The sequence below is a fragment of the Nannospalax galili genome, unplaced genomic scaffold (assembly GCF_000622305.1).
Source record: "Nannospalax galili isolate Female #2095 unplaced genomic scaffold, S.galili_v1.0 scaffold461, whole genome shotgun sequence".
NCBI classification, from domain to species: Eukaryota; Metazoa; Chordata; class Mammalia; order Rodentia; family Spalacidae; genus Nannospalax; species Nannospalax galili.
Window position 1 is genome coordinate 11,100,426 of NW_008349975.1, and position 26,528 is coordinate 11,126,953.

Sequence of the window (26,528 nt, forward strand, 5' to 3'; positions counted from 1 at the left end):
ATTTAAACTATTTTTAATCCTTTTTTCCAGAAGACAGTATTTTGACAGTATTTGTACAAGCATTGCTAAGAATGTAGTGCTCAGTGTTTGTATAGAGATTGGCTTTTTTATTTTATTTATTTTTATTATCGTGGGGATATATAAGGTGTGTACGTAAGTGTGGGCATGCATGTGCCGTGGTGGAAGTGTGAAGGCCAAAGTGCAGTTTTGGAGAATCTGTTCCCTCTCTGCCTTGTTAAGGCAAGGTCTCTCTTGTTTTTGCCATACTGAACACTCCAGACTAGAGGACCCTGGAACTTCCAGGCAAGGTGCCTGTCTCTACCTCCCATCTTGCTGTGGACTGCTAGGATTATGGATGCACAACGCAGCATCCGGCTTTTTTACACGGGTTCTGGGGAAGGAACACACATGTTCAGGCTTGCACAGCAAGCACTTTTACTCACTAAGCCATCTCAACAGCTCTAGGATTGACTTTTTAATTCCAAAAATATGGCATCATTTGTCCACTCCTTGATAATAATAGTTTCACCACTTTTTGCAGATAATCAGACATAAAATATTTCGCAATGATTTATGTTTATAAAATTAAGGCACTCTGTTCTATGAACAAGTGTCTGTATCTCATCAAATTCATAGACAAGATGACAGAGCAGTTGAGTTTCCAAACTTTGAAACTGACGGGTGGAGCATTCTGAGCCTGTTTTCTACATTTGAATGAACTACCTCATTTTAGGATTTAGCCCCATAGTTCTAGACTAATATTGTTAACATCATCCGTTGCTTTTCTGGATTATGATAGAGCAACTAAGATGGAACACAATACTGCGTTTTTTCAGGGGGAAGATATTGTTTGATGTGGTTTTACAGCATAAAGGAAAGTGAGAATCCCTAGGATAGTAAGTATGAAGTTGATGGTATAGTAAGTCACTGAATAAACTGCACGTCTGTTGTTCAGTGACAATGTGTTAATGGTCTTGCATAGAGCCAAAATAGGTGGAGAACTTGCTACTTTGTCTTGGGCTCAAAACATATTGCTTCCAAGGGTAATTGTTTTTAAGAATGGCTGTTACTAAATCCTCAGCACCTGGCAGGAAAACAAATATTACAAACTTAATAATATTTAATATCAGAGACCTGCTACCTGGGATCTAGTCTCTTAAATCATTACTACATATACTGTTCATGTTCCAGTCTTTGGTAATAGGTTCCAGTCTGTAAGCAGCTTCTCGTGTATGTTTTATTTTGACTGTCATTCCCCTTTGTACAGGAGTAGCTCTCTCATAATATTTACATATGATCCTTTTTACAGCAGCAACCCAGCTCACAGATACTACCTCGCAACGGATCCTGTCACGGGAGATTTGTACGTTTCTGATACTAACACCCGCAGAATTTATCGTCCAAAGTCACTCACGGGAGCAAAAGACTTGACCAAAAATGCTGAAGTGGTTGCAGGGACTGGAGAGCAGTGCCTCCCCTTCGATGAGGCCAGGTGTGGAGATGGAGGGAAGGCCGTGGAAGCAACACTCATGAGTCCCAAAGGTACTGACAATTGTCAATTTGGGGCTTTCTATTTTTTTTTTCTAAAGGCAGAAAAATCTAGCTAGTACCTAGTTGTGTTTAATGCTGAGCCTAACATTTTACCTCCAACTATGTTCTGGAAAGCTGTTTCACATCTAGTGTTTTAAAAGACATTTAGCATGAAGCTGCTAGAGTGCTAAGTTGATTTTACAGTAAATATAAGGGTCTTCACGGGTTTTTTTTTATCATCCTACTATTTTTTTTTCAACTTTTCAAAGACCAAAGCAACCACTCTGTATTATTCAGGTCACATCCTGTTGAACTTCAGATTCTTTCATTGTCCTGGAATTTCTTTGTCATGAATGAGTCCCAGGCTCTTTAAACCCATCGCTAAGCAACCTATTAGCTCTCACCCACTTCGAAGCTGTTAAACTTTTGTTTCTATGCCATGGGAAAAACTGCTTGCTGTGAGGAATTTTTGGAGGTAACGGGCTAAAATTCTATGTGATAAAAGCTTTTAAGCCAGTCAAGACTACTGACTCCTTGCTCAAAAATTATTCCATCCATTGCAGTGTTGTTTGGTTTGGGGATTTTTTTTTCCCATTATAACTAGTGATGATTATGTGAGCAAGGGCTGGAAAAAAATTTGCTGTACTGAATTATTCATAATAGCAAATTTCATTGTAACAAGGTCAGCTAGACACTAACCTTGGCTTAGATCTGTCTTTGTCAGAAGAACACCATGACTAAGTTTACTGTAACAGATTCTGAACCTGTCTCTACAATGTACAGGCCACAATGAAATTGTAAACATTATTTTATATTTTGAAACATATAGGTACTACCTCTGTGACTCATGCACTTTCTAGAGATACGTACATATTTGGATACTTCATTGCATTTCTCTATTTGCATAAATGTATTTGAGTTGTAACTGCCTGTGTTGGTTTTTCTTTTTCTCTAATGCTTTTACAATCAGCAGTCTTACCTGCTACCTACCTACCAGCCATGTCATCACTGAGACTAAGTGTTATCTTTAGTGATGGGGCTAAGAATTTAATCAAAATTAATTGTTTTTTAAGTAGTAACCCTTGCTTTTCTTATATGTAGGAATGGCAGTTGATAAGAATGGACTAATCTACTTTGTTGATGGAACCATGATTAGAAAAGTTGATCAAAATGGAATCATTTCAACTCTTCTGGGTTCTAATGACCTGACGTCAGCCAGACCTCTAACTTGTGACACTAGCATGCATATCAGTCAGGTATTACAATTTGTTTTCTTCTAAGTGACTTGATTTGCTGTCAGTAGACTGGATGACACCATACTAAACTGCATCTCTCATGCGCGGCATTGGTTATGATACAGCTGTTCTGTATAAATGTGTCTCAGGAGCTAATACAGTTACATTATTCTATAAGTCTGCATTTGATGAATTCAGTGCAATACAAAACAATTATTACTGAGAAATACTAAACATTTTTAATAAAATACCAGTAAAGTAGTAGCATGGAGATATTCCAAAAAGAACAAACCGGCTTAAATCCCTAATCTTTTGATTGCCTAGGCTCCGTGAGTATAAAAGAAAACCCACTATGATTAGTCCCAAGGGGCTTGTATTTGGAATCAGGAACTTAACTATTTGTCTGATTGAAAACACAATAGAATACTAATGTATTCCTAACCTGGGAAGCCCTGGCATTTGGTGGTTATTACTGCTACAAGGAACATGTGTGTTCATAACTTAGCGATCTCTGTTGACTCACTACATAGAAGTTCATTTGTTGTTTGGCTCTAACTAGCAAATCTTTCCATGCACTGCATTTTTAAGTAAGATGTTATTTTCCTACATTCATCTCCACTCAAAAATCTTCGGTTTATTTTACCATAGCTATTGAAAAACCAATTTTAAAACAGTTTATCAAATTAAGGCTAATTTCCCTGAGTGGTCTAATTTAGTCTTCCAGCAAATTAACTGCAGTGCAGTAACTGACTAACCAGACCATTTCTTTCTTTATTAAGGTACGTCTGGAGTGGCCCACTGACCTTGCCATTAACCCTATGGATAACTCCATTTATGTCCTGGATAATAATGTAGTTTTACAGATCACTGAAAACCGTCAAGTTCGCATTGCTGCTGGACGGCCCATGCACTGCCAGGTTCCTGGAGTTGAATACCCAGTGGGGAAGCATGCAGTTCAGACAACACTGGAATCAGCTACGGCCATTGCTGTGTCCTACAGTGGGGTCCTTTACATTACAGAAACTGATGAAAAGAAAATTAACCGAATAAGGCAGGTCACAACAGATGGGGAAATCTCCTTAGTGGCTGGAATACCTTCAGAGTGCGACTGCAAAAATGATGCCAACTGTGACTGCTATCAGAGTGGAGATGGCTATGCCAAAGATGCCAAACTCAATGCACCATCTTCCCTAGCCGCCTCTCCAGATGGTACACTGTACATTGCAGATCTAGGAAATATTCGGATCCGGGCTGTGTCAAAGAATAAACCTTTGCTTAACTCTATGAATTTTTATGAAGTTGCCTCTCCAACTGATCAAGAACTCTATATTTTTGACATCAATGGTACTCACCAGTATACTGTAAGTTTAGTCACTGGTGACTACCTGTACAATTTTAGCTACAGCAATGATAACGATATCACTGCTGTAACAGACAGCAATGGCAATACCCTTAGAATCCGAAGGGATCCAAATCGGATGCCCGTCCGAGTGGTGTCTCCGGATAACCAGGTGATATGGTTGACCATAGGAACCAATGGCTGTTTGAAAAGCATGACTGCTCAAGGACTAGAACTAGTTTTGTTTACTTACCATGGCAATAGTGGACTCTTAGCCACCAAAAGTGATGAAACTGGATGGACAACATTTTTTGAGTAAGTATTTGAAAATTTTACTCTAATTACAAAACACTGTGATATCATAATGCAGTCTATAGTAATAATATACTCTTATAGACTGGAGGGAACTATATATTTTTTCAATATATATTTTATTGAATTTTTATGCTTTTTATATATCTTTTATTTTTTAAATATTTTATTATTTTTATTTTATATGTATGAGTGTATTGCCTGCATGTATGTGAGTACACCCATGTCACGCAATGCCACGGAGGTCAAAAGAGGGCTTTGGATTCCCCTGGAGCTGGAGTTAAGGACCGTTCATAGCCGCCCTGTGGGCGCTGGGAATAGAACCCGGTCCTCTGCAAGAGCAGTCAGTGCTCTTACTGCTAAGCCATCTCTCCAACCCCTATAATATACCTTAATCATATTTAGACCCTCCCCCCATCTGCACCCCCCCTCATAGCCCACCTACTGGATTTCATGCATTCTGTCATATATGTTAAAGCCTATTGCGTCAAGTATGTGTAACAAGATGTCCCTTGGTATGAGATCATCCACTGTGTATTTTTCAGTAGACTTTTGAACTAATGCATTTCCCTCTGTTTTTTTCACATTGCCCAGGCATTATTTATCTCTCCTCTCTCTCTCTCCCTGTCTAACCTTCCCTCCTCCCTCTTCAGTTAAAGTACCCCCACTTTCCCCTTTCCCCCTTGATAACACTTGTCTCCTCTTTCCCCCTCTCTTGCACACCTTCATCCCCCTTACTCCCATGGTTACTTGTGTAACCCTCCTTCATTCCTTTCCAGTTAAATACCCCCATTTTACCCATTTTGCCCTTGGTAATACCTGTCTCCTACCATCCCCCCCTCTCAGGTTCCTTTCCCTTAGCCTCCATGGTTTCTTTCCATTTTCCTGGCTCCTGCAGGAAAGACAACAGGTATGCATCAGAATATATACCAAATATAAGGATTTCGTGCTAAGATCCACAAATGAAAGAGAACATGTGTTGCTTGTTTTTCTGAGTCTGTGTTACTTCACTTAGTATAACTGTTTCTAGTTCCATCCATTTACCTGAAAATTTCATGATTTCGTTTTTCTTTACCACCGAGTAGAATTCCATTGTTAAATGTACCGCATTTTCATTATCCATTCATCAGTTGAGGGACATTCAGGTTGCTTTCATTTCTTAACTACTGTGAAAAAAGCAGCAGCAGACATGGCTGTGCAAGTATCTCTGCAGTAGGACAAGTCTTTTGGGTACATAGCCAAGAAGTGGTAAAACTGGATCATATGGTAGATTTTTTATTTATTATTTTTATTTTTTATGTGTATGCATGTATTGCCTGCATGTAAGTAAGTGCACCCGTGTCATGCAGTGCCCGCAGAGGTCAAAAGAGGCTGTCAGATCCCTTGGGACTGGAGTTATGGACAGTTGTTAGCTGCCATGTTGGTGCTGGGATTCGAACCCGGGTCTTCTGCAAGAACAGTCAGTGTTCTTAACCACTGAGCTGTCTCTCCAGCCCCTAGTAGATTTATTTTTAGTTTTAAGAGTTCTCCACACTGATTGCTATGGTGGTTGTACCAGTTTTCAATGCCATCAGAAGTGAATGAGCGTTCCCCTTTCCTCATAGTCTTGCCAGCAGTTGGTGCCCTTTGTTCTCTTGATCTTAGCCATTCTGACTGGGATAAGATGAAATCTTAAAGTGTTTTGATTTGCATTTCTCTAATTACTAAGGATGTTGAACACTTTTTAAGGTGTTTCTTAGTCATTTTATTTCTTCTTTCAAGAACTCTCTGTTAAGATCCATAGTGCATCTTTTAATCAGGTCATTTGTTTTCTTGATTCTTAATTTTTTGAGTTCTTTGTGTATTCTGGATATTAATCCTCTGTCAGATGTGTAGCTGGTGAAGATTTTCTCCCACTTAGTGGGTTTCCTCTTCACTCCCTTGGTTGTTTTTGTTTTGTTTTGATTTGATTTGATTTTTTGCTGTACAGAAGCTTTTTAGTTTAATGAGATCCCACTTGTTAATTGTTGACCTTAATTCCTGAGCAACTGATATCCAATTTAGAAAGTCATTTCCTGCACCTATACTTTGTAGGGTACTGCCTATTTATTCTTCTAACAGTTTCAGTGTTTCAGGTTTCACATTGAGGTCTCTGATCCATTTGAAGTGGACTTTTGTGCAGGGTGATAGATAAAGGTCTAATTTCGTTCTTCTGCAGTTTTTCCAGTACCATTTATTGAAGATGTTCTCTTTCCTCCAGTGTGTTGCAGGAAACTATATTCTTGAGGGCCTAGAGTTTCTAGAATCTTTCAATCCCTCTTTGAGAAAAAAGAGTCAAAATTATGAAAATTATATGCAGAGCCTTAGAAGAGATCCATACATGTGAAAATCCTCAAAGATTAAATTTTATTTAGCTCCATGGTAAATTTACCTTTCCTAAGGACTGACAATTTACTTCTGGCAGACTTAAAAAATTAGCAGAAAACCTTTCAAAGAATAGTTCTTAACTTTAGTTTTAGTCATAAAACCTCTGGGTTTGGATTTGCCCAGTTGATAACACTATCTATTGTGGGAGCTTTCATTAAAGGAAAACTTTAAAAAATCATTCACAATGCTCTTGGCTGGTTATGTCAGTATTACAAATGTTATTCTTATCAAATTCTTATCAAACAGTACTTAGCTTTTCATAAACAGTTATCAGAGAAGATAAACCACGCTTTAAAGAACTTTGCAACTAAATGCAAATCAGGACTGTTGGCTACCATTTGAAAGCATATGGAAAGGTTAGGAGATTTATTCAGCCTGGGCCTTCTGCTAAATATGTGGAGTAGTAGCCAGGCCACATGCTCTCCAGTCACACTTTGTGAGGTCAGTGAGAGGGAAATAAAAATTAGCTGTTGTATATTTTATGGTGTGTGTGCTTTGCAGCGAGTGCATGTGTAAAATCATTTTCGATTGCTTGTTCATTTGACTAACATTGCTCAAGCCATAAGGGGAAATTAGGTGCACTAAGATGACACAATGACAAATGCAAAGCAGTCCTTAGAATGAATATTGAGTTCCTTAGTGTGATTTCTACAGTGATAGTCTGAAGCAGAAGTATTTTCTCCAGGAGAACACCTCTAAAATTACAATAAAAGTCGGTGGAAAAAGTCATTCAATACACAAATATTTTCTGTACACCTTCTCTGGAATGGATTCTTACACATAAAGCTTAGCTCTCCTGTAGCTCGAATTGCTTTTCTTTTTTGACAGATTCCCTTTTAATAAAACGAATGTTCCCCAGCAGCATGATTTTGTCGGAGGAACAAACCTTTTCAATTGAATTACATTAAAATTCTGTCCTTAACATTCCTCTTGCTCATTTTAGGATCGCAATAGGAAAGGAATAAATTGGAAGTTAATGGAAAGCACCTCCTTTGCAGCGCTTTCAAAGTGATAGCAGGCCGTGTTGCCAAAGAGGGGAAAGGAGCAGAGAGTGCAGGCGTCAGATGAGCCTGGGCAGGAGGACTGCTCTCATTATCAGACCCTCAGCAATGGTGGTGTCATGGGTAGGGTTTCTCTCTAGTTAAAAGCAGGGAGAGAAAACAGAGAATAAGTTTTTAGTACAGTCTAGGACTCAAGCTCTGCTCTGTGAGCCATTTTTGAATGTGTCCTTATTTATTCCAGGAACTGACACTACACAGAAGTTCACTGTGTGGGTGACGACCAGCATGTGGACTTGCAGCAGACACAGTGGTTTCCTTAGAGCCCACAAATTCAGCCAAACTTGGAAAATTAGAGAATGGGTACACTCTTAGCAGTTGAGTGGATGTGGGGTAGTCTATACAATTCAGATCTTTTCTTTTAAAAAAACAAAAAAAGATAATGCACAAAAAATGCATACATCTCTATAAAAAGTAATCCTTTGAGAATTTAAAGCATAGTCAAGATTCAGGGGTTGGGTTGGCAAGCCAGTCCTCTGAATTTAATATGTCACAATCACATTTTCAATAATGCAGATACGTATTATGTGTAATAATATGTATTTTGATACATCACAACCACATTGTCAATAATACAGACTCAGTGCACATCGTATCTGAAGTATAACCATTGGAAGATGTGGCTAGAGAAATTACAGAAAAGGTAACTATTTCAAAAGGTCATTATTAAAATATTTAACTATAACCCATATACATAGGGGTTGTACTTTGAGGATATATTTCAAGAACATAGCAGGCAAAAGAGTGTTTGCAAAATAACTTTCTAATAAAATTAACAGAATTTTTTATTTAAAAAGCAATAACACAAGCCATCCCAGCACTCAGGAAGCTAAGGCAAGGGGAAGAGGACTGAGAGTTCGAGGCCAGCCTGAGCTACACAATGAGTTAAAGACCAGCTTGAGCTGTATAGTGAGACCTTGTGTCAAAAATGGAAGGGAGGAAGGGAGGGGGTAATTTTTAAAGCACTGTATCATTTATTTTCCTCTAGATATCTTCATCAAAGATACAATGATAAAAATTGCAAGAAACATGCCTGCTTTTTTTTAAGTACCTGAAAGTAGAGCACTTAATCTAGGGAATTCAGAACTGCCATGTCAGAGTGACGAATGATTTTTATTGTTGTCATTCTATACATTCTTATAAAAGGGGGCCATTTCTGCCAGGGGTCAGAGCCTATAAAACACTTTCTAAAGCTTGACTCAGAGAGCAGAGGATTTGTCCTCTTTGGGCACGTCTCCAGGACTCATTCTCACAGAGCAGCATATTGTGTCTCTGAGCCTTTGAGATGGGAAGTTGGTGGTCCCAGTCCTTTGACTCAGAGGTGCCTCGACCGTGGGTTCTGCATACTGTATCCTGACCCGCACAGATGACTGTTGTGAGTGCCTAACAGAGACATTAGGACCTCTGAGTCCTTGTCAGGTTCATTCGGGGTTTTTGGAGTTATGCAACCTTCTCTGCCCATCTCTGGGCTGTCATGGGCTAAGCCAGTGGAGGGCCCACTCTCTGTCTGTCCCCCTGACCCAGCCAGGGAATTCATCATGCACTATTCATGTGTTGCCCCTCCAGTTATGGGTGGTTGATGTCCTGTGCTGTCCATCTCTGACTCCAGCATTGACCTTGACTTGTTAGCTGTTAGTCACTTGACCAGCACTATTACCCTCCCAACTTGCAGGTGTCTCGATACTGTTAATTCTGATAAGGGCTCTTTGTTCTCAGTTACATGATCAGCATGTAGCTTAACCATGGCAAAGAGTTAACTCTATCCCAGTCACTGTGTAGCTGTAGTCTTTTGTTACTTCATATTTAGCTCCTGTGTGTAGTGCAGGGTGATCAGAGGTAGTCTCCTAGGTGAAAGCTTGTCAGCAGCCATCCTTACTTGCAAATAAGTTTGTTACAATTAGCTGCATTAGAAGCAAGGATATATGAAAGAGTAACAGTGTCCCACATATATTCCTCAAGGGGTTCAGGGGGCCAGCCAGCCTGAAATTTCTGGCCCAGAGTCCTGTCCCTCCTCATCTTCTAGCTCATCTCATACCCAAACAACCCTCTTATTCTTCTTCCCCAGTGTCTCAGACTTTGCCATGTTAATTCTTAATCATCCTTTTAACTCCAGCCTCTGTTCTCACTGTAACATGTGTGAGCAGCTCACAGTTTTCACCATGGGCCCTTTCCCTTACTACCTACAGAGTCCTAGCTCCTGGCTAAAGGCTCCCTCTGTTTTTGTCATTAGTGAGCTAATGTCTCAGTAATATTTCACTTCATATTTTTGTAGTGCTGTGTGTTGAATTTGATCAAGCTACTTGATCCGTTGATAAAGAAGTTATTTAACAGGTTTGACAATGGCTGGAGTCTTACCAAAACCGTAAAGAGACTGTAAAAGAAAAAACAATCACCATTTCCAACTGAGAAACCTCTTTTCTGTGACTCTCACCGCACCAATCCCTTAAGCTGATAAAAGGTCTATCATCATCTTTGGCATATGTACCTTACACAAAGAATTGGAACTTTTCAGTCCAAATTCCCATTTGTTTATGACCAGCTTTTTAACTAGCCTGGTATCTAAAACATTTTGAGATTAAAGCTTTTGTGAAATAGAAACAGATGGAAGAAGACCTGGAATCAATTAATTTGCCTAATGATAAAAATACACTTGCCATAGTTTCTGCCAACAAAAGCTTTAAAAAGAATGAATTCCAGTTCCTTCCCTTACTTGTTTTCAACTTACCATTTTTGTTATCCTAAGAATGAGTTGGGGGTGGTGCAGAGTTCTGGAAAGCATTCAATTGTCAGTCTTCACTTCTGTGACAATAAAAATAGAAAGTTGTCTTGTAATGTCAGTGTGAGGGTCTCTCCTCCAGCACTCATTTAAAGGGGCCAGTGTGTGTCTGGTCAAGTCTTTTGACAATCCCCACATAAGGGAAGCTGAAGGTGCACCCAGATGAGGCTAGACAGTTATGAAACTGGTTTAAGGGGGAAATTCCACATTTGGGGGCTGCGTTTAGTCATTTTTTGAACCATTGTGGAGCAATTTATCACAAGAATGTTTATTTGCTAACTGGAATGCTCTGGAAGAGTTAACGTAGCTTTGCTGCCATACACACGTTCCCAGGGTACAGCCACTATATTAGAAGCTGAAGTTTTGATTACTGCTTTTCCTTTTTTTCTTTGATTTTTTTTTGAATAACTGAATAACATGATTTTTTTCTTTCTCTTTCTGAGAGCTGGACAGAGCTTCGTGTTTTGTAGAACCAGAGGAGTTGGACTAAAGCAGATATTAATGAAAGCATTGCCTAGTGTTCAGGTTGTTTGAAATGTAAAACAACTACAACTATTCCGTTGTCTGCATGTTTTTCACTGATTCCCTGGGTTGCACATTTTGGTTAAATATTTAAAGAGAAGTTATGAAAGTAACAAACAGTGGAAATCAGGGTTAGAATTTTCCCATGATTTTAGTGATCTGATGATTTAAAAAAAAAAAACTCTCCTAAGTATTCCTGATTTCCTAAATCTAAATGTTTTCTTTCACAAAGGAAGAAGGACGTGGAATTAAAGGAGAGAGGCTGAGTACTATTTTTAGCAGTGTATTGTAAAATGGGGGCTTAGTTTGTAAGGTAGTTTGGGGGCAGAAATGACAATAGCTTGTAGCTTCAGAGTTTGGAGTTTTTAGGTTAGATATCATATTTTACAAAGGAGAGATTAGATTCTCAATTTTGTCCAGTAGAAGCTACCTCTAAACATATTCTATATCAGAAGTGATTACAGAAATGCATGTGTAAGAACAGAGCACGGCACAGCTGTTGGGTGATTTCACTGATTCAGTGTCAACAAGCTTGGTTGCGTCTTTCCTAATTTGGAATAATTATCCCTGAGTTTCCTACTCTATCTCTGCCTTCTGTGTACTGTTTTGAATTAGAAAGTGTCCTAGGGGCAGCACAGCTACCATGTATGCCTCTCTCTCCTCCTCTGAGGTCCTTTCCACACTCTCCTAGGGCATCAGAATAGCTGCCGGGGAAAAGGGGTGTTGGGGTTTGCCATGGGCACAGAATTAGGTTCATTATAAAGAAATGGTTCAGAAGCTCATCTGAAATTGCAAAGCTTGAATGGGGGACAACAAAGTACCCCAAATGAGAAGCTAGAGACCCATCTATACCTACATAGACGGGGAAGTCTGAAGCTCATTTATTCGCTCTGTGAATCTGAATATGGTTCACAAAAGATCACACGCTCCTCCACAAATATAGAGTTCCAAATATTCAAAGTCCCAAGACAGAGAAACTGCCACTAACCTGCTGGTGTACATGAACATACCAGTCAGAATTCATAGCTTTTTATGCCCCCCACGTTTTCTTATCCAGAAGAAGAGCTTCTAGCTATGGCCACGCAGTTTGTATTTTATGTGGGCAAGCAAGCAGAGAGCTGTGAAATGCCATTTACTACTAAATAATTTATTCTGTTGCCCAGTTCAGCACACTGGATTTACTTTTGTGTGCATTCAAGTGTAAGAACTATGGTTTCATTTTGGGTATGAGCTTTTTAAATAATAGATTTTTAGCAGATGAGATCTTTTGGTCTCTCTGGAATTACTCTAGTTAAGAAATTATAACATGTGGCACTTGTTTTAAGATTAAGACAAGTAACTAGGTTTATCATAGTACCATCACATAAGAGGACTCCACTCACTAGTTGAGCCTCTTTTCTACCATCCAGCGAGTCAGAGGAAGAGGAGGTCAGAGGCAATCAGTAATTCAACCAATGAGACATATCAGGCTAGCTCTGTGAATCAAAGGTGAATTTAAAACCATCAGATACTGTATTCTAGTGGCATGTCTGAAAATACCAGCCACTTTAATGAATCACAATAGGAGCATAACAATTACAAATGACACAGAGAAAAATTGCTGCAAGTCTAGTTTTTGAAATGGAGATTCTTGTGCTTAAGAAACCATCTGTGTATTCTAAATTGGAGTCACCTGCCTATTTTATTAGTGACTGATAAAAATGTCAGGCTGTGAATCGAGTTTTTCTTTTTCTTCCCCTGAAATCCTCTCTGATACCAGGTATAACAATAAAAATACCTTACCTTCATTTACATTGAAAATGTTTCTTACTTTTTTTACTTTCATTTATTTTCTGCAATGCAGGCAAGGAATCCCTGGCCTTGAGTGCTTGGCAAGCACTCTACCAGTGAGCTATAGCCTTAGCCCTTGGTCTTGTGAGACAGGGCCTTACTTATATAATTCAGGCCAGTTTTGAACTTTCTATGTGCCTTAGATTAAATTTTCAATCCTTCTACCTCTCCCTGATGGCTAAGATTATGGTTGTATGCCACCATGCCAGGCTACATGGCCAATACTTTCTATCTTCACTCCTAGAGAGCAATATTTCAGAATAAACTGCTACCAATATGAAGTCATTACTTTTTGTACTTAATTATTTCAATAAAATATCAACTGAAAAAGTTCTTATTTATAAAGAAAAAGAAAGCGAGCAAACATAATATTGGGTAAACAGCAAAAGGTGAACAAGAGACTGGAGACATGGCCCCGCAGTTAATACTGGCTGCTCTTGCAGAGGACATGGGTTCAGTTCCCAGGATCTGCATGGCAGCTAACAACCACCTGTAACTCCAGTTCCAGGGGATCTAACATCCTCTTCTGGCCTCTGTGGGCATTGCATGCATGTGGTATACTTACATACATGCAGGCAAAATACTCGTACACATTTTTTAAAATGATCAGCAAGAAAAATGTAAAGTATTAATGTTTTTCATATCAATGATTAGTGCGAAGGTCTGAAGTATCTCAGAAAGCAAGAGAGCATTTATACAGTTTTTTTTCGGTGGTGCATTGGTGAGAGCCAGCTCTGGGGTTCATCTTAGTCTCTGCTCAATAAATGGAATATTCACCTGACTACATCTTTGGTTTATTCCCCCAATCTTTCATTCCACAAATATCTATGAGAATTTTATATGCGTGGCAGCATTTCATAAGTTGTGGGAGCCACAAAGATAATAGCATGCACTTAAGAATATTTTCCCATTTCGCTTTGTACTCACACCAGTACTGCAGCAAGCTAAGGGTATACTAAAAGCTCCCAAGTACTGGGACTATAGGTGTTCATCACCATGTCTGTCCCTAGCCAGACTTTTTTGATCACACATGACAGTACAATCAGAACTTAAATTCATAGTTTCCAAATCTGAATTTATCTGTTGTCTACAAACCTACATATTTCTGGTATTTTCCTATCTACTTTGTCACCTATATAGGGAAAATAGGCACCTGCCTCTCAGAGATCATCCCATCTACTCATTTCTTGATGATTGACTTATTTCCTTCTTTGTGATTAGTCCCTATCCCAGATTCAGTCCTTCATTTTTTTATCCCTAACTTTCCTTTTGTTTTCTGCTTTTCTACCTTAAGTCAGTGCATACATGGTCACCAAATTGACCATGCAGCCTCCCTGTTGAATTCCTCTAATTGTGCCTTGTCTACCCAGCATAGAAGATTCCCAGTGCAGTTCCCCAGCATGTCCATGGGCCCTGCCATCTCTCCCAATCTCATCTTCCATTGTTCCCATGTACCTTCTATGCTCCCATCATTTTCATGCATGTTTCATTCAAATTTTACCACACTCTGCGGCACAATAAAGGCTTTTGCTCCAGCCTGCAATACTCTCATCACTTCTTGCTAACATGTATCCGTATCATCAGACTCAGCCTAACAGTGACCTCTCTTGAGAAGTATATCCTGCCTCATCCTTGTCCCCCATCCCTATTCTGACTTGGATGAGCCTCCTGTTACGTGCACAGCCTGCTGAGTAACACCAACAGAGCATTTACAAGTATTTACCTGTTCAGAGCCCAGTAGATGCTGAACTCCCTAAAAGTTCTGTCTTCTGCAGCACCTAAGGCTACACCATCATCTGCCATATGACACATTCATATTGAATGAATGAGTGTACAGTACCAGGAAAGTAGTGGATAAGTAGGAGACACTTGATGACCAAAGGGTATAGATAAAATTCCCACCTTACTGAAGCCTAAATTAAGTTTTAACAGTTTGCTGATCAGTTTGCTATGATAATGCACCATTTAAAAGCCTTTACATTTCCTTGAGGTAGCAAAACTACTTTTTGAAAAAGTGTTCCCCAAGAGGGTGGTGTTGGGTGGAACAGTCATATATGGTACTAGCCATGATTTGTGTTAAGGAGAATGAGATATACCTTTTAAATTAATGTTAAACAGGGCATGGAAAAAATATTAACACATCTCTCAACTCTCACCAATGAAGCGGCCTCATGCAACAGATTATGATTAACCCAGAAAGCCACAACTGGCCAAAGTGCAGAGAATAAGAGACTATAGAATATCCCTGAATAGGACACCTATGTCAGATCTCTGTCACCCAAGGTTCAGGAACCATTATGGAAGAGGAGGTGGAGAGATTCTAAGAGCCAGAGGTAGAAGATGACCACAAGGAAACAGAATTTGAACATTTTACTAATCAGACAGCTGGTCACTTACTCACATGAACTCACAGCAATGGTGACAGTATGCACAAGTCCTATGCAAGCTTAAACCAGACAAAATCCCAGTATAACAGTGGAAAAGTCAGTAAGAAGCCCCAACCTTAGCTGAGGAACTCTTAGCAATGGATAACTGCTGGGAGAGAGAGAGTCAGTTTCCTTTAAGGGTGTAGCACTAGATAGGTTAACCAGAATCTAGTGTATAGACCCACTGGACATTTAGAGACACAAAATTGACTCTATAGGGCTTAATATATATGACAGGATACAGGAAATCTGACAGAGGAGTGCAAGGGTCTAAATATGAGCAAAATATATTGTATGAAATTCACAAAAATTCAATACAATTTTTAAATGTTTTTAAAATCTTTATTGAATCAATAAGGCATAAATGAAATGATCTTTTATCAAATATGCACATGACAGATACCTAAGTGAAGAGAAACTGCTGACTGTAACTTCTCACTAGCTCTAAATTAGAAATAACCACTACATAAAGCCACCGTGAACTTCCTTTAGGTTTTTAGGTTAGTTGTTCTAAATATCTTTTGGCTTTTCTGGGAACAGTCTGATGCATCCAGTTTCATGTAGATGAATTAGATCATTTTGCTTCTCTACAATACAGCACGCTTTCAGTGCTTTTTATTACTATGGTATCTTCTGTGAGTAAAGTACTTTCTCCCAGTTTCAGCCGGGTGTATGTTCACCTTTGTCAGAACTTGGTTCCTTATTTCCTTTTTCAGTTTGAAACAGAATGAGGCCTTTCTTCTAGCTGATGCTTGACTAACATTCATTACATGCTTTAATTAATTGATTAGCTACTTCTTTTAAATAAAGCTTTTTTGCCTTTGATTTTTTTATATACTTTTTTAACTGAAAGCTTCAAAGATGGAAGAATCTTAATTTATATCACACTTCCATTCTTAACAGACTGTTAAATGGGGAGACACCCCCAACTTCTTTTTAGATAGAACCATAAAGTGATATTCCTTTTTTATTTGTTATGAGTGTTTTCATGGTGTGTTTACATGGGTATGCAAGCCATGGCACATATATGGAAGTCAGAGGACAATTCTGTGGAGTTGTTTCCCTCCTTCTACCTTTACCTGGGTTCCATGTATCAAACTCAGGTAACCAGGCTTTTGCAGTAAGAGCTTTTACCCACTGAGCCATCTTGTTGTCCCAAAGTGGTATTTCTTTACATCAGTATTTCTCAGATTATGTGTGCATGTGTGTGCGTGTGTGCGTGTGTGTGTGTGTGTGTGTGTGTGTGTGTGTGTGTGTGTGTTCATTTCCAAATCACAGACCCACCAAGCTTTGGGATAAATGTGAAATATAGGAAATCTGTTTTGATGGGCATGAGTGGGTGGGTCTATAAGAATAGGGCTTGAAGGGATGCTGTGGAAAGTGAGATGGTGCCCCAATCACGTGATCTTCTTAGGTTTCCCATCCTCGATCTCAGGTCAGAGTTCAGAAGAGAAGTGTGCTGCCCTCACTGTAACATGCATGGCACGCATGATCCAGACCGATCTTCCCCCAGCAAACTGAGCTGCCTCCCCAGCCTTGTTCTCTTTTACTGCCTTTACTCCTAACCTTCCCACATCCCACCACTCTTTGCTTTTATTTCTAAAAGTGCACAGTATTTCCCCTTTTCTCTGACAGTTTGTGAACAGACAACATTTTAGGCTCATCACCTCTCATTTTCCACATTCCAACTCTATGTAGCCCTCTTGTGTTTCCTTCCTAGTCCTTCTTACTCACCTGTTTTCCAAGCCACTGACTTGTCATTAATTCCTTATAGCACTTTCTATGCTCTATTTGCTCTTTTTTCTTTTCTTTTGTGTCCTCCTCCTCCTTTATTTTTCCTAAGAAACAACTTTGATTGATTAGAAAGGCTCTGGATTAGACTAAAAACCTAGGTTTCAGGATCAGTTATGTTACTCCCAACTGCCCTTGCTGATAAATTGAAGAGTTTCTTAGTAATGAAAAATCCCTTCTTCTTGTACCAAATCTGCAGTTCTGTCATTTCTCCTAGTTTCTCACAGCCTTCTGTAAAGCCTGTCCCATAAGAAACATTTACTAAAAATTACCAACTTTCTTTTGCTAAAATAGTCATGCATATTACATCTCTGTCGAACCTAGTATCTTATGTATGATGTTGATGATAACAGTGACAAGTCATACTAATAGATGAAATTTCTCTTTCTAAATGGGATACTTGCTTTAAAGAAATTCCTTGCAGTATATGGTAAGTCTCCTGATCCCAATGCCCCCTTGTCCTCCCTGCACAACCATTTACTGGGCATTGGGTCCTTGTGTACATGGCTGAGCAAGCACCAAGCACAAAGAGAAGGAAGAAGAATGAGTTTGTCCTCTGAGAATTCTAGAAATGATGGGATTCATCCGGGGTGATGAGGGCATGTATAGTTCTACGGAGCAAAAATTCCTCTTGCCATCGCATGTCTAACAAACCTACTTTTCAAAACCTACATAAATAAATATGCCCACTCTTATCAATGCTCCCTAACCAATGAACAATTGAAAGGGGAGGGGAGGACCGCACAAAAGGTTTTGAACCCTAAGGGAGCTAGTTCTGTACCTCCCTGATTGGATGCCTGTGTCTCAAGCCTGTGGCTCTCAGTCAGGCATTACCACTTGTCAGTTATCCCTGCCCTCATAATGGCCATGGAAGAAAGGCATTGGGTCACTTTTCTTAAATTTGATCCTTGAAAAAAATAATCATTTCTGGGACCATCTATCACTGTACTTCATGTTCAGAAGGGCTGGACCTGAGGTGCAAAAGGAAGGTCTGCCCTTGCCCATCTTCTCTGAACTCATGCTATCTGGAGTATTCAGAGGGGAAGAGAGCATGGCAGGTGCCTGCAGACTGCCTACCTTCCTGGTTTCATGGAGCAAACACAGGTCAGACTCTGTCCCTTCAGCAAGACTTTGTAAGGAGAAATGCAATAGCAGCATAGCAGCAAAGAAATTGAAATCGGTGTGGCCTGCCCTCCCCTGATCAGTTCACACTCTTTTCTCAGGCACTTGATTCTCTCAGCACTCGACACAAAATTCGTGTAAAAAAATTCTTTTGTCTTTCTTGTTTTGCATTTTCCCTGTCACTTTTGGTTTTGTGTAGCTATGAGGAGACGCCATCCTGAAGACAACGGATTGCTCTGTCTCCTCAAATTTGGAGGATTTCTTAATGGCAACATTGCTATTGAATTCAAAGAAATTGTGATTTGTCTCTGAGATAATTGGTAAAGAATACTTAAATGTTAAATCTTTGGGGCCTAGTGTTTCAAATCACATTATTACCAAATTCGGATGCCAGATCAGCCCAGCATCCGAGTATAAACAGGTCCTGCTCCGTTTTTGCTAGTATCCGTGTCCATCAAGGAATGATTTCTGCATTCACTTTTAGTTCTGATGGGGTTAGTAATTTTGTTCTACTTTACCACAGTGACAGACAGAATGTTATAAATTAGCACTACAGAGAAAAACAGAGTCACAGCAGGTGGCAACCAGGAGGAGCCGTTCTTGGTTTTGTTCTTGCTAGTTGTCAACTCATGAAAGGAAATTTGAGTTATGCTGCATGTATAGGATGACAGTGAAACACAGGCCATGTGAGTCTTTCATGAGATAACTTATGGGATTCAACTCTGAAAGCAAACCCATATACCCCATTAAGAAATTCAGAGCAGGCTAATAGTGAGAAGACCCTGGGAAGATGAGAATGACTATACTTGAACATTTGACTAAAGAATCCATTTTATACAGAAGCAATATATTGAAAACAATAAGTAATCCTGTTGTTGAGTTCTAAAGAAAGTTTTGGAGAACTGCAAATGGTTTCCATTTGAATAAATTTGCAATATCAGTAGCCTATTGACATAGAGTTAGTAACAGTGTAGCTTAGTCAGTGTTTCTCTCTTTTTATTGAAAATGTTTAAGCAGAGGGGCTGAAGAGATAGCTCAGCAGTTAAGAGCACTGACTGCTCTTGCAGAGGACCCAGGTTCGATTCCCAGCACCCACATGACATCTAACAACCATCTGTAACTCCAGTTCCAGGGGATCCGATGCCTTCTTCTGACTTCCACAGGCATTACACAACACAGGTGCACTTACGCATTCAGACGATACACTCATACACATAAAATAAAAATAAAAGAAAATGTTTAAGCAGGGAAGTATTATAATCATGGTGCTCTAGAGATGTAAAGTGTGGACAGAGGCAGGTTAGACCAGTTGTCAAAGTCTAGGGCAGCTACCAGAATGGAAAGATAAGTATCTGAAAGATATTATGAAGGAAAAATGAAGAGTTGGGAACTTCATGTCTATGAATGGGAGGGAGAGAGGAGATTTCACATCAGGATGAATACAACAATTTCAACTAAGAATGACTGAAGCTGTGATTCTCTGGGGGCATTTATTGGTAATCCCACTGCCTAGGAAACATAAAAGGAGTTTTGAAAATATTCCATAAAGAAGTTGGACGTGGTAGCAGATACCTTTAATCCCAGCACTCAGGAGCCAGAGGCAGGCAGATCTCTAGGAGATCAAGGCCATCCTGGTCTACATAGCAAGTTCCCTGTCTCAAAACAAAAAAGAAAAAAAGAGAGAGAAAGAAAGAAAATACACCATAAAGGCTAAAATAGCAAGTCTAGACAAAAATGCGATCAAAATTAAAGTCAGACAAATAGACAACCATCAATTGGGGGAGGGGGCACCCCAGTGGTGCAAGAGCAAAAGGTCAGTAAAAGCCTGAGGGAGAATGTCTTTTCCAGGCAGAGTCCTTTGTGAAAAGGGATCAGTCAGGAGCAGAAAAGAATGTGCTGTGTGATGAATTTGGAGCAATGAAGCTATGACATGAGTGGAGGGGAGAACATGAAGTTGATGGTCTATTCAAATTCCCTAGAGCCCATTACATTGTAAATTCAAAAAGCTAATAAAAGAGAAACTACTTCTCTAATATGCGAGTTGCTGGGGGGGGGAGGGGGCTGGTACCCTGAAGCGAAGCAACAAACCTTAAGCCGAGCCACAGAGCTGCACAGAAGCAAGAGACAATGTCGAGTGGTATGCAGACTGGGTGGAAAGGTCCTGAGCACCCAGGGTCACAGGGCACCAGAGGACAACTGCTCATTGCTTGTACATCATTCTCCTTTCCTTGTCTTGTTTTGTGTGGGGGTTTTTGTTTGTTTGTTTTTGTTTTGTTTTTTTTTTGGTGGGGGAAGGGTTGTTTGTTTGGGGCTTTTGTTTATTTGTTTTTGTTTTGTAAAGAAGGGTTAACTTCCAGTTCTAGAAATGCCTAAAAGTCATCTTTGATAATTAATTTTTCAATTTCACTCCCTTATCCAGAATCCCTGATGGTTTTAAAGTCTCTCACCCACCTCATTTTCATTTCTGTTGACAAAGGTGCTAATCTGTGAAAAAAAATTTGCTGATCCACACTGAAATGAAGAAATAAAGATAGTAAGAATTTTTTGTAACACTTTGGTTAGGGTTCATAGCACAGTACCAGAAGACATGGCTCTTTAGCATGCTAAGGGCTTTGAACTGAAGGAGACTGGGAAAGTCTGAGAAGCAAAAAGACCTCTAACCCCCTCCACCATCCTTCTTCCTTCTTTCGCCCCAGAAGTGTGTCATACAAGCTTGAATTCCTCTTCCCCAAGAGGAGTTGCACAAACTAGATCTTCTCATAAGACTTCAAGGAGCCACTCTCTGACCACTCTCCCCTGAAAGCAGACCATAATACCCTCATTCCAGAAGGCTCCATCCCCACATCTAGGGGTATGATGGACTGGAGATGTAATCTTTCCTAGGAAGAACAGGGAGACTGAACAAACAGACCTTGCTGGCCCTCAATTCATCGACATCAGCTCATACCTATCTTGCCCAATCACATCTACTCAGCTGGCCCTTCTTCATCCAACCTAAACTTAAAAATGGACAGGTCTTCCTTTTCAAAGGGTCCCAAGTCACATAAAAAAGCTTTGATTAAAAAAGAATTTCAGCAGCCAGGCGTGGTGGCGCATACCTTTAATCCCAGCACTCAGGAGGCAGAGGCAGGCGGATCTCTGTGAGTTAAAGGCCAGCCTGGTCTACATAGTGAGTTCCAGGACAGCTGAGGCTACAGGGAGACCCTGTCTCAAAAAGACAAAAAAAAAAAAAAGGATTTCAGGCTAGAGAGTTGGCTCAGTGGTTAAGAGCACTGCCTGCTCTTGCAGAGGACCCAGATTCAGTTCCCAGCACCCACATGGTAGCTAAGAAGGGTTGTAACTCCAGTTCCAGGGGATCCAATGCTTTCTTCTGGTCTCTGTGGGCATTGCATGCACATGATGCACTTAAACATATACAGGCAAAATACTCATACACATAAAAATAAATAAAATGTTTTGTAAATGTCATACTTTTACGAAGCTTTTGTTTAGGACTATCAGCCATGTCCTGTGTGCTAGGCAAGGAAAAGTAATAACAGCTTTTCACCCCCAGAGTTTATTCCTTTTAACCAGCTATCCTTCACCCTGAAATTGGGTCCTTTCTACCTCAGGATGATTAAATCATCTTTCTTTACGAAATGGTGGGGGTAAAGAATGGTGATTCTTTCCTTTCAAACCCTGTGTCCCTGATGTTTTTACTGGGCTTTGTGTGATCATCAAGTCTTGGAAGCTCTCACTGCCTTTCCTGCCACCCCATGTGGGCTCCCTCACTGCTCCCGTCACATCAGTCTTATTAAAGCCTTGCTTTCTTGAAAACCATCCTCAGTAGCCCCTGGCCCCATGATGAAGCCTGCTCAAGGCCTCCCTCTCCTGCATAGTTCCCCAGTGAGGACTTTCTGTCCCTGCAGGCTTTGCAACTCACTGTTTTTTTTCCCAGTCCTCACAGCTTCATTTCTGCATATCATACCCCTCTCTGTCTCTGTCCCCACCCCACCTGGTCTTGATTTGCCTGTGAAAATCCCATTATCTGTTTTTTCCAGACCTGATTACACTGGCCACCTCAGTGAGGTGCTTCCCTAGTTCCTCTGGCTCTAAAACATCTCATCTGTCTATATTCAGAGGATGATCCTAGTACTCACAGTTAGTAGTCAGACTTTCACGGATGTGGCTTCTCCTTGCAGTCAGATTCCCTATTCTCTTTGGATTCTCAGACCCCTCCCACCTTAACTTGCATGTTGAAGGCTGTTCAGAAACTGCTGGGTGACCAGATAGGAAGTTGCCTTACTCTCAGGGGCCTTACTCTGACTCATTACTGGCCTTCCTTCTACACACACTTCAGCCCTGTTAATACTGCAACTTAGAGGCACACATTCAACTTCCAAGGCAACCTTGGAAGGCACACATTCAGAACTTCCGGCATCAAACTCTTAAGCTGAGCCACTAAGATGCCAGCTTATCCCTGTGTCTTTCTAACTATACCACTTCCAAAGGTTACTTGTATTTTTATTTCCCAAAGAACCAAAGGTTAATGGGTTATGGTCTGAATGCTCAGCATCCTGGGCTGGATCTCTGTGTGCTCAGCATCCTATGATACAAAGTGCCTGCCCAGCAGGAAATGGAACAAATGGTAAGCCAATGAAAGCTCCAAGTCAAAGGTTGGCAAAATGCTTTCTACGGGAAAAAAGGTGAAGTTTCTGCTTGAGATTGAATGGAGCTAGAAAATATAAACCAGCAAAAGGGCAGGTCAGTGGTGACAGCAAGAATGAATCAGCAAGCTGCTGGTGGGTAGGATCATATATATATAAAGCAAAGTTCTCAACTTTAAATCGGGCCCTGTGATTTACAGAAGGAATAATGGGCCTGGGGTCAGGTGCCTAACAGTTCCAATGATGACTCAGGCATGAGATACAATGAGAGCCTGATCAAGTGACTTAACCACATCATATTTTCATTTTTCTATGCATAAGATGGGGGAAGGCTAGTGCAGTACAGAGTTATCCATTTATAAGGGCATTCAAAAGGATGTTAATTTCTAAATGATCCACTTGTACTATGAGAACTACAACATGATGCAAGAATTATACCGACTTTAAACTGAACTTCAGACTGCCTTTGTTTAGAATTCTGTAACTGCTTTGCTGTGTGAATAAGCCTACGCATGCTTGTTTCAACAGCAATAATATCTTCCGAAAAAGCAGTGACAGCAATAAACAATGTTGGATTTCTTTCATTTATGCCTTAATCTGCTCGGGGCATTGGGACTGGTGGGAAGGAAGGCTGTCTGCTTTGTTTCTTTAGATCTGCTTTTTCTGAGTCCAAGCAATGATGACACTTAATGGTACATTTGCTTTCTCTTCCTCCCCACCCCTCTCTCTCTCCCCTCCCTCCTGATGCCCATTCCCACTACTGACTGAGCAGCGTGGCAGGCTGTCAGACCACGTCAGTCAAACCTATGATCTCACTGACACTGACCCCTTGGAATTAATAGGTTAGCACAGCACCAGGCACTGTTGCAGACCCCCAACTCTCATCCCACCCTTTTCCTCCTTCCTTTCTCAACCATAGCATTACTCTGGAGAAATTTTCTCCACCTTTATTACCTCGAATCTTCTGGTTACAAACCACATTTTCAAAATGGATTTTGTTTTTTACTCTCTAAACTCTCCATATATTTCTGTTGCAAATTTGATTTAAATATTTTTCTACCCTGTATTCCACATTGCTCTGTATTTATACCTATTATTATGATTCTACGTTTGCCTCCCCTGGTAACTTTATAGTCCTCTAAAAACACCCATTCTCCACTATCTTTGCTTCTGCAATTGTTTTAAGTGGTACAGGGTTGGCGTCTCCATTTAGATGTTTTCATTAATGAAGCTGCCTTCATATTACTCTGAAATCCAATGTTAAGTATATTGTTGTAACAAAAGAAGTCTCTAAAATTTTCATTGATAATTTTGAATTCATTTTTCTTTACTTGGATAATGTGGTCATTTTCTAATTTTCTCTGATGCTGCCACAAATACTAAAATTCAACTCTTAGCCAAATGTTTCTATAGTGCATTTTTATGAGCACAGGACAGCTTTTAAAATACTCTCTAACATTTAAATGATAAGTTCTCCATATTTTCATGCTAAAAGTAAGCATGTTATACAATATCAAATAATCATTAAATGTCATAAAATGTTGCATCTCATTTCACTAAACATAATAAATCACATGAGATAGCACCCAGTTTTAAAATAACAGTGTAGGGGCTGGAGATATGGCTCAGCAGCTAAGAACACTGATTGTTCTTGCAGAAGACCCGGGTTCGAATTCCAGCACCCACATGGCAGCTAACAACTGTCCATAACTCCAGTCCCAGGGTATCCAACAGCCTCTTCTGTCCTAGGCGGGCATTGCACAACATGGGTGCACTTACCTACATGCAGGCAATACACACATACACATAAAAATAAAAATAATAAAAAATAAAATAACAGTATAAATAGAAACGATCATCATCACCACCACCACCATCACCATGAAAGTCCTAGTTTACCATAAACTGTATTAGTCATTGAGAATTTTAAGTCTTTACAGCTAGGGATGTAGCTTAGTGATAGAGCATTTACCTAACATGTACAAGGTCCTGGGTTCTACCCTCAACATTGCAAAAAAAAAAAGTCTTCAAAAAGCTTTTATTATATGAATTTGTTGAAAATGTCTCAAGATGCTGAACTAATGTTTCATATATGTTTGCAAGGAGCACCTATGTATGCATATTGCACTGTCACAGACAGCACAGCTGATAAAACTTTAAAAGCATATAACAGTGAATTAAATCTACCTTATGGAAAAATATGAAGGAATACTGAGGAATTTAATATCAGCGAACATGTTCCCTTTGAAACAGCAAATTAGATGTGCAGGAGGATTTTGGTCACACTTCAAAGAATAATGTGCTGAGATGGAGAGCTATTCTGTGTACTCCTGCTCTCACTGGTGAGGTTCTGCTGTGTTAAACAGGCTTTTGATTACTTCAAAGCATGTTTGAAGTCCTCACTCTGAATAACTCCTGCACAAAGACAAATATTCCTCCATATTTGTGCATCTAATACTGCCATACCTTACATTTGTAGGTAAAAGCACCTGCAGTTCCTATTTAACACCGCACCTTTCCTCTCTCATTTAGCTACGACAGTGAAGGTCGTCTGACGAATGTTACATTTCCAACTGGAGTGGTTACAAACTTACACGGGGACATGGACAAGGCTATCACAGTGGATATTGAGTCATCCAGCAGAGAAGAAGATGTCAGTATCACTTCCAATTTGTCCTCAATCGATTCTTTCTACACCATGGTTCAAGGTAAAGGCAAAAGCATAATTTTAAATGAATGACGTTCAAGTACCAACAGCACCCAAATAGAATTCAGAGTCCTCATGATCTAAGATAAAGCAGAAAAAGGAAAGGAAAGTAGAAATCTTTAGAGACATTGATGGAATAATCAAGGCCCTACATGCAATTTTATGTAGTTATATAGACATTAGTATCATATAATATATAAGATAATGCTAAGCTGGAAAAATGTCTTTTTCCATTCCTATTTAATAGAACTTAATTCCAGCTCTTCAGATGTGTCATAGGACCACTTTTTGTGTCATCCAACAGTTTGCAAGTGCATGTTCTCTCGTCTGCCATCTCACTGCAATAGCTTGAGGCACATTGCTGTATGGATCCATCATAATGTGGTATTTGAATCAGCATATGATAGGAATTCTATCCCACATCCCAAGAACCCATTTATGTAATATCTGAACTTCTCCTTTTTTTGACCAAATGTATAGCTATATACAGTATATCTGTTCTCCCTATGATGGAACCTCCAACCATAATCCTTTTTTTTTAAAAAAAAAAAGATTTTTTTATGTGTGTATTTTCTCTTCATATATGTATGTGCACCATGTGCATGCCTGATACCCATGGAGAAAAGGGTATCAGAGCTCCTAGAAATGGAATTATAAACAATTGTGAGCTGCCATGTGGGTGCTGGGAATTGAACCCAGGTCCTCTGCAAGAGCAGCCAATGCTCTTAACAAATGAACCATCTCCCTGGCCCCATAGCTCTTCTTAATCTTAGCAAAAGGCTATTAACAATGGCATTGGCAGTTGTAAGGTCACAGTTTGGAATAATT

General features: G+C 39.8%; 1 protein-coding gene across 4 annotated transcripts in view; it reads left to right on the forward strand.

Moving 5' to 3' along the window:
- Tenm3 (teneurin transmembrane protein 3) overlaps positions 1–26,528 on the forward strand; it is a 654,883-nt gene that overhangs the window by 603,148 nt on the left and 25,207 nt on the right. For all 4 annotated transcript variants that reach the window (XM_029570439.1, XM_029570440.1, XM_029570441.1 and 1 more), the window contains 4 exons: positions 1,310–1,542; positions 2,632–2,786; positions 3,545–4,419; positions 25,526–25,701. In XM_029570439.1, coding sequence (XP_029426299.1) covers positions 1,310–1,542; positions 2,632–2,786; positions 3,545–4,419; positions 25,526–25,701 — 1,439 coding nt within the window. The remainder of the gene's footprint in view (positions 1–1,309; positions 1,543–2,631; positions 2,787–3,544; positions 4,420–25,525; positions 25,702–26,528) is intronic.